This window comes from Ruditapes philippinarum, unplaced genomic scaffold, assembly GCF_026571515.1.
Source record: "Ruditapes philippinarum isolate M1 unplaced genomic scaffold, ASM2657151v2 ctg2604_1_1_1_1, whole genome shotgun sequence".
Classification (NCBI taxonomy): Eukaryota; Metazoa; Mollusca; class Bivalvia; order Venerida; family Veneridae; genus Ruditapes; species Ruditapes philippinarum.
In genome coordinates this window covers 76,580-85,239 of record NW_026857602.1, presented here as the reverse complement: position 1 = coordinate 85,239, position 8,660 = coordinate 76,580, and the positions used below count along the sequence as shown (strand labels likewise).

At 32.5% G+C, this 8,660-nt stretch overlaps 1 protein-coding gene across 1 annotated transcript; it reads left to right on the top strand.

Moving 5' to 3' along the window:
* The first annotated feature begins 1,892 nt into the window (after window positions 1-1,892).
* LOC132750286 (uncharacterized) lies at window positions 1,893-5,381 on the top strand. The gene is made up of 2 exons (XM_060740236.1): window positions 1,893-2,217; window positions 3,822-5,381. Exons 1-2 carry the CDS (start codon window positions 2,100-2,102, stop codon window positions 5,060-5,062), a joined length of 1,359 nt encoding a protein of 452 aa, XP_060596219.1. The 5' UTR covers window positions 1,893-2,099; the 3' UTR covers window positions 5,063-5,381.
* Window positions 5,382-8,660: the final 3,279 nt, after the last annotated feature.

Sequence of the window (8,660 nt, the reverse complement as noted above, 5' to 3'; positions counted from 1 at the left end):
TTCCTCTAAAGGCATTTTCTGTCTCAGGTAATAACTTCCATTTATTTGTTTCTATATCCATAAGTTTAGATTCTAGCATTGATATGGTAGGTTTGGCATTTCCGATATTAGCCTCTAGTACGTGAACACTATCAATATCTTTTAAAAGTTTCTTAAGTCGGTAAAAACCATTCTTGACATTACTTGCTTTAGACCACATATATACAGACTTATTAATTCTATTATCATCCATATTAATAACTCTAAAATACTGTCTAAATACAAACACCCACTGTCTAACAATTGGTGGTTTCCATCCCATCTCTCCACTTACAGCCACATTCGAAGTGTATCTTCCAACACCCAAGTAGTAACGCATGGCCCTATGATGAACTGCATTAATGCACGAGTAAGATTAATCACCCCAAATCGGGGCACTGTAATTAATTATGGGCCATACCATTGAATCATAAAGTTTTATAAATGTAGAGTACTGAAAACCACCAAATTAAATGCCTTGCTTTTGGATATAACAAGACCAAGAGCTCTAGAGGCATAGGTATACAGTACATCAAGTTTGATAGTGCCCAAGTAAACAATATTTGGTGAATAATCTCATGTGACTTATTTCAGAAATTCTACGAACTTAGTGAACTCCTCTCGTATTTCTACTGGCACATTCCAAACTCATTGCAAACGGAATTGTATGTTTTATTCACGATAGGTACTTTTCTTTCTGCGGCACACTGGCCTTCCTAAATCACTAATGATAAATCACTTACATTGTCAAATTTGACAATTGCTGAAGAACACATGGAAGGAGATCCTAAAATTTTAATGTTGGGTATTAAATTTACTAAGGACATTTGCAAGAAAGACGTCTTTGTTGTTGTTGTTTTTGTTGTCTAAAATGTTGCAGGAAATGTTTAAAATATTTTACAGTAGCTGTGTTATACATATAACAATCGATAATCACCAGCACTATCTTAAAATGAATTCAGTTTATTCTTTTTTTTTTCATTCAATTAATTATAAAAATAAAATATAAATAATCATGTTCATTTGGAGGTGTTTATAAAACTTACGAGGGACATGTTGTGGTATTTCACGAATTACTGTATGGTGTTGGATAAATAACACCATGACATCAACTACTGATTAACAGATATCATATTATTTTAAATCATAGTATAAAACACCCGGACATAAAATATGTGTGACATATGTAAATAATCTTACCAAAAGCAAAAAACGCCACAACCGTTCAAGTTGAATAAACATTTACAAAGATACATACAATGAAATACAACACGTTTTAAGATGATTTTCATTGATATGACTTGTTATATGTTATAACACTTCACCAGACCGCTTTGCCTACTTTCTTCACATTATTTTAACAAAATCATTCAATTGTGAAAATGATAAGATCCACCCACACATAGAACATAAATGAATACGATGAAATTGGTGTGCTCTAAAACTTTTTATTTTAATTATATATACTTTATAAAAAAACACTGCAAATTTAAGCAAATGATATCCTTGAAACTTAAACCGTTGCGCGATCTGACAGTCCATTTAAAATCAGACACTTAAATTTGCGCCGAATTTCTTAAAAGGAAAGCCAGTCGTATTGCTGCGGACGGTTCCGTAAATAAATTAGGCCCTGATAAAAGGGCGAACACGTAAATATGTGATGTCTGTTAGAATTTATTCGGCATTAATTGCTGTTATTGAATAGTCGTTTGATGTCGTGAGTAACTGATGTTACGAGTTTTTGCCATTTTTGGCTTTAGCAATCATAGTTTATTATTTTGTTTATAGCTTGTCGTAAAAAATACAGATAAAGTATAAGGTGTTGTTTATTTATGTTTTAAATTTCACTGATATCCATTCAATAATAACCGTTTATATTTAAAACTTGGGTGTTGTGTCAGAAGTGTGTTTCAGTGCACCTAGCGCTATTTTATAAACCCACCGATAACTATCTTAAATTAATCCTGCATGGTCGGGTAAAATATATTTTTAGTTGGAGAGGTAGGATATCATTTGATGACCTGTATGTCAATACTAAATGTTACTTTAATATTTGTTACTTGTTTATCACACTTGAGGGGATGTCCTTGCGTAGATATTGCAGTTTCAGGAAGGAAATAAACATACTTTGTTTCGTCTTAGTAATAATAGGTGTATGGGTTTTCAGCGATTTTACAAAAGAAATTCCGCTGGATAAAGGTAATATATAATTTTTACATATTTTTGATAATTTTAAAGAAAACAATTATGCAGAATGTAAAATAAAATGCTATAAAAGAAGATTTTATTTTATGCATGAAATAAGACAAAAGATCTCAGCATTTGTTGGTGTATTTGATTAAATGTACCAGTTTTAAAATGTATTCATGTTTATATTTATGTTATAAATGTCTTTGTCATATGCCTTTGCATATACGTATTGTAATGTATCTGTGTATATGGAAAAATACAATGTTCATCATTGATTTGCTTATAAACTTGAAATAGAGTTGATTTAATTGTTCATTGCTAACTGCTATTCCTATTTTACAAATACATTAATTTATCCAATTCACATGAGTGTCAAGTAATTTGTAATTGATTACATTTATTATTATACAAGCAACATCCATTAATCACATACACAGTAACAAACTTCTTTTAAGACCACCAACGGGTCAAAACCAAAATGGTCTTAATTGTAGAATGGTGTCATTAGTTGATATTATTTATCTACGCTTAGATATGTTCCGACAACTGTTCATTTTGGTCATTTTATACGAATATGTTCATGCTGAAGGTATTATAACCCTTAAAAAGATAAAACAAAAATGTTATGCTTTTTGATATGAGGAAGAAACATAATTTCTGGTTAAATTTTTTATTGTAATGATTATTTTGTCTTGTTTTCAAAATAAATGACATATTCACATTCGTTTGAATCCCAGAGTGGTCTTTATTTAAAAATATACTACTTTATATTAAGTATACTGATTATATCAGATATAATACACTGATATATTAAAAGAATAAAACAAATTGTACATAAAATGAGCCGCGTCACGACAAAACCAACATAATGGGTTTGCGACCAGCATGGATCCAGACCAGCCTGCGCATCCGCGCAGTCTGATCAGGATCCATGCTGTTCGCTTACAAACCCTATAACAAGTAGAGAAACTGATAGCGAACAGCATGGATCTGGATCCATGCTGGTCGCAAACGCATTATGTTGGTTTTGTCATGACGCGGCTCAAATGAGCGTTAATCAATATGAACGTTCTAAAAACGAATTGTTATAAGAGACAGCTTGTTTGACACACAATTCTGTTTCCATGTCGGGATCTAGACGCTGTAACACATGCAATCGATAAACCCTGTATTTCATTACTAGCTAAATTTCCGCATGGTAACACGCTTTAAATAATTCAATATACATGTATATGCAATTATACTGTATACTGAACACATTACTACAGTGACAAAAGATAACACTATCTAAACACGTATACTTTACAGATCAATGCACAATTACTTAGAGCGCTAAACATTAAAATGAATTTTTCGCAAAGGCTATATCGATCAAAACTGGAATTCAAATCATGTAAAATTCATGGTTCTTGAAAGAATATTTCTTGAAAGAGATATTTCAAATAAACTTCTCTTCCATGTTTAAATACACTTTAAAGCCTACAAAGTGTATGTTTTTTACCTACTAAAGATACATTACTTGCAAAATACATGTACATTGTCTCCTCGCCTACCTTACAATCAAATGGCTACTTTTATTATTTTGCATTAACTGATTATCTTTTTTGCTCTAGGTTTATCTTCAAACATAAAATCGAAGGAAGAGCACCAACTTCCTATCTCAATAACACCAGATGAACAAGTCAACACAATGTACTCATCGAAACATAATTTTACAATGTACGACAACAACAACTTAGAAAAGCAAACATCCAACAAATCTACTGAAAACCAACAGACCACGATCGCAAGTTTAAGAAATACATTATCTATCAACGGAACTCAATCAATTTCTAGAATAGACAAGTCGGATATAACGAAAACATCAATGGAAGTCCCAGTGGAAAAGGCATACCCGTTGCTTTTTCAATCAGCTGATGAAGAAGAGTTTTCGTCCTCAAACTGGAGTGTTTCTCGTATTCCTCATATCATACACCAAATGTACGCGGGCGACATGATTCCGGAAATGTACATTAATCATGTAAGGTCATTTATACAAAATAATCCTACTTGGGAATATCGTTTTTGGACTGATGAATCTGGTCGTCAATTACTACAAAAACATCATCCATATCTTGTAGATGTATATGATAATTTTGGAAGTAACGTTAAACGGTCCGATCTACTACGTTATGCTGTTCTTTATGAATATGGAGGCTTCTATGCCGATTTAGACATAGATAATCTGCGATCTCTTAATATAAGTACAATGAAATATGCATGCATTGTTCCGGTGGAACCATTTGAGCACAGTGTTTTATTAAACGGTATGCCGTTTCTGATGAACAACGCAATCATGAGCTGTCGTCCTAAGCACCCGTTTTTTAAACTTCTATTATCTAAATTACGTTATGCCCACCCAAGTGGATATCCAGTTGGAACTACGGGCCCAGGCTTCGTTACTCGGATATTTTATGAGTACAATAATATGAATCATTTCCCAAGTCTACGAAATAAAACGGAGTGGAGCAGTAATTCTCCATATTTCTATAAAGGAGAATTAAAAGAGACCGACAACAATGCTGTTTACGTTCCTAATTCGCAATACTTCATGGATAATTTAGATCCTGTTCATGTAACTGAAAATGGGAAATTTACCCAACTCTGTAAACAAACTCAAAATTTATCAGGCATGTACATAAGAGCATGCTCTGAATTTCATAGACGGAAAAAAGTAAGAGAAAATAAAAAATATACATTCACAGTACATCATTGGTATCACTTATGGGAAATGAGTAAAAGCTCTGCAAGTAATCTCAAAAAGGTAAATATTAGCAGTATAGTTCCGAAAGTTATAAGATACACACAATCGTAAAAACATCGGACATGCTCCCATTATTCGTAATACACGTGATATGAAATTGATGACTTCAATTGTGATACTTTTCAGAGAGGTTGAGTGGTTAACTCGTCGGACTAGTTATCTAAGGATTGCTGGCGACTCGGGTAAACCCCGTCAGGGGCAAACCGTTGTTTCCGTGAGCAAGAAACTTTACATTCATTGCTTAGTACTGGTTGGTTTCAGGAATGGATTCGGGAGTGTTTCAATAAGGTTATAGCTTCCGACACAATCGAACTAAAATTACATTCGTATAAACTAATTGTGATACTTTAACAATTTAAAAATGACAATTTTAAAAAATAACATTTTAAAAAATGCGTATAAAAAAATTTAAGTGTGTAAAAAGTAAAGTGAGGGAGCTATAGCTTACGGAACGTCGGTGGTTCTACTCAGGTGCCCGTTTCGTGCCTGAAATAATGCAGCGGATGGCACTGAGGTCTTCCTCCACACAGTAAAGCTAACGATCGCGATATGAAACCCATACTGTTCGATGTGAAAGTAAAACCCAAAACAAAAAAAACAAACAAAAATAAGTTAATATTAAAGTTTACATGTACATGACAATTTTCAAAAAACACGAAAAAAAATGATTTTACATAAAAACGCCCCCAATGGGTCCGATAAGCCCCTTAAAACCCTATACCCCTCGACATTAATTTAAAAATTCAAAATAAAAAATTTTTATTTTATACACACATATCAAAAGTGCAGTATAAATAGTATATTTCAAAAAATGTATATATTTTTTTTCATTAAGGGTTTTTTTAAAATTTTAAAAATTATGCAACTTTATATTATTAAAAAATTTACGTTTTAAGTCAGGGAATCTTTATTTTTTTTGAAAACGGGGTTTTCTTTGGGAACCCTTTGGGATAAAATTCTTTTTGGGTTGAAAACATTTTCCAAAACAAAATATATCAATCAACCCTTTATATTGTTAATACTTTCTTCCTCACTATTTCCTCATTTATTTTGGGGCTTTTTCTATTTCGCACCCTTCCCGTCCAAAAAATATAAAATTTTTCAACCCAAAGAAAAAAAAGAATTTTTTTCCGAAAAAAAAATTGAAAGCTAGGCCTTGATAATTTCTTTTACAAATCACGTTATATGTATTGTATTAGGGATTCAGTTTGCCTACAGTACTGTCTGTTCTTCCGTCCGTCTATCATACAGATTAAAAATATAGTTTAAAACATTGCATATCAAAAGTCAGCAGATATTTTTGTTAACCCTTAACTGCTGGCGACCAGTGCATACCAAGTTGAACCAGCACTCCTTGCATAGTTCGCAATTAAGTCAATACAAGTAGACAAATTATCAAAATGATGTTTATTTTATGTAAAATAGAGAATGAGGTGTAACATTATAGGGGGCTGAGGATTGAGGTTGCTAAATGTATTTAGTTATGAGTCATACATTATATATTCAAATTATCCATTTAAATTATTCATTTAAACTTTACTATACATTAATGTTATTCTTCCTTACCATATGTAGTAGCCTACTTCATATTATGTGCAATATTATGTACCAGATTTATCAAATGTTGTGTTGATAACTTTGAAGATATCAAATTTCCCATTGAGAACTTTTATTACTGATGGAGTGCTCTATTCTGTTGCGTTAAGATACTCTTCATTTTTTTCTTCCGTGTAAAAATATTTTAAACTTATATTTACATTTGGTGAAGGATCAATATTGCTTAAATAAAAAAGTTTACCCCTTTATATGTTTTGAAACCGTCAACTATACTAAAATGTTATACAATAATAAATTATTAGCATGAAACGTGATCTAAATCACTTGTTACAAATGGCTTGTTTTATTGCGCCCCGTACCTAACGGTCCCAGTTGTAACTGATAAAAAATAAAACTGTATCGAAATGATCTTATAAAACATGAAGAGGTTTTTGATAATATTTAAATGCAGTGGTGTCTCGTCAAAATCGGTTGTGTATTGGGCAAGTCATTTTGGGAGAGGAAATAAAGCATGCCTTATATTCAGTAGTACCTGATTATATCTCACTTGAGATGACAACATTAACGTTTTGTATAATGTAATTTTCTATAGGAAAAACCGATATATGCAAAGTTAGAGAACTATGCGTCAGCTCAACATTTTATACAATTTTATAAAGTATTGATGTTGGTCTCTTCAACATTTATAAGAAGAGGGTGTTGTTACGTTTTGATTCATAATCTTCCATTGTTAAATTTGGAAAAATTTACTAAAATAACACGTTATAACTTAAATCGTAAAATGTTTGTTTAGAAATTTTTAAAGTTGCAGTAGGTATATTTTATTAAAATACCTTGTTACTACTTTTAATTTTTGATACTTGCAATAAACATCAAACACTTGAAAATATATTGACTTTCATATGGGGACAATCGGAATGAAATATAAAATAACTGAGCACAGCGACTTCTTTGTATTTTTGTATTGAAAATATACGAGTATGTATATATGCATAGCAAGCAATACGAAATTTCCGGTAGAACAATATCTAGTTCAAAAATATGAAAGTCAGGATTATATTCAATATTATAAGTAGATAGACATTAACAGCGTCGTTCGGAGTATTTCCAATGGTATCAGTACTAAATTACAATTACATTAATTACAATTAGTGCCAACAGGTGACTTTACGGATTTTACAATACTATGATAAACATCGGTAACATAGTTGAACAAATGGTGCCAATGGCACCCCAGTAGACTGATCTTGGTCGTCTTTCTGTACCTTTTAGACTACCAATCTTTTTATTCAAGCACAGGCGTGATCCTCGTCGGGAACTCCAAAATCCGTATCATCAGCAGGCATTTCCTTAGAGAGTTTCTGTCTCCTTCTTATTCCGACCTGTTTTGCTGACATTTTAGTTGAATGACATTGTATTTTGCATACATGTATTCTACCAAAATGTCAATAATTGGCCATGACAGACCTTGGTCATTGAACGAGTATGTACGCTGAGCAGTACTGATTAAAACAGGTGCACTTCAATGCAGGAGATGTATATAAGCGACAATACTGCGTCGCAAATTTGAGTGCGTTTCAACCCCAACAGGATATCGTTTTAACGGGTAGATTCACGAAGAAAAACCTAGAACAAAGCAGGGCCCAATAATTAAAGGAAAGGTAGCACCAAACAAACGTGCTTTCACGTAAGATGGTGTAAGATTATAATACCAGTCTTTAGGTGTTTTGAAATGTTAAAAACAGCTACGACAGATTTTGTTAGCCTGCGAGAATGCAAGACTTCGAACAGCTGTCACAGACATGTTATTACTGCGGTGCGACAATAACTTAAGCTGAGTCCTCTGCTAACTAGTTTATGCTTAGATAAAATAGATGGTTGAAGATCAAGGTACGGTTCTCTATTATATATCTTTCCTTATTGTCCAACAATCAATGCATCCATCGCATGCACAAATTGTATCACACTGGATATCTGGAACGAAAACATGAAAATACGATGGTGAAAAGCGAAATAACGAAACATCGAACTTATATTGAGTTATCACCATCGTGGTTTCGTTATTTCGATCGTTCACCATCGTACTTTTGAC

Excerpts from the sequence above, each read along its gene's own strand:
- LOC132750286 (XM_060740236.1), top strand. The coding sequence starts at position 2,100 with ATGTCCTTGCGTAGATATTGCAGTTTCAGGAAGGAAATAAACATACTT. Across the intron at positions 2,218-3,821 it reads AGAAATTCCGCTGGATAAAG|GTTTATCTTCAAACATAAAA; the intron begins GTAATATATAAT and ends TTTTTGCTCTAG.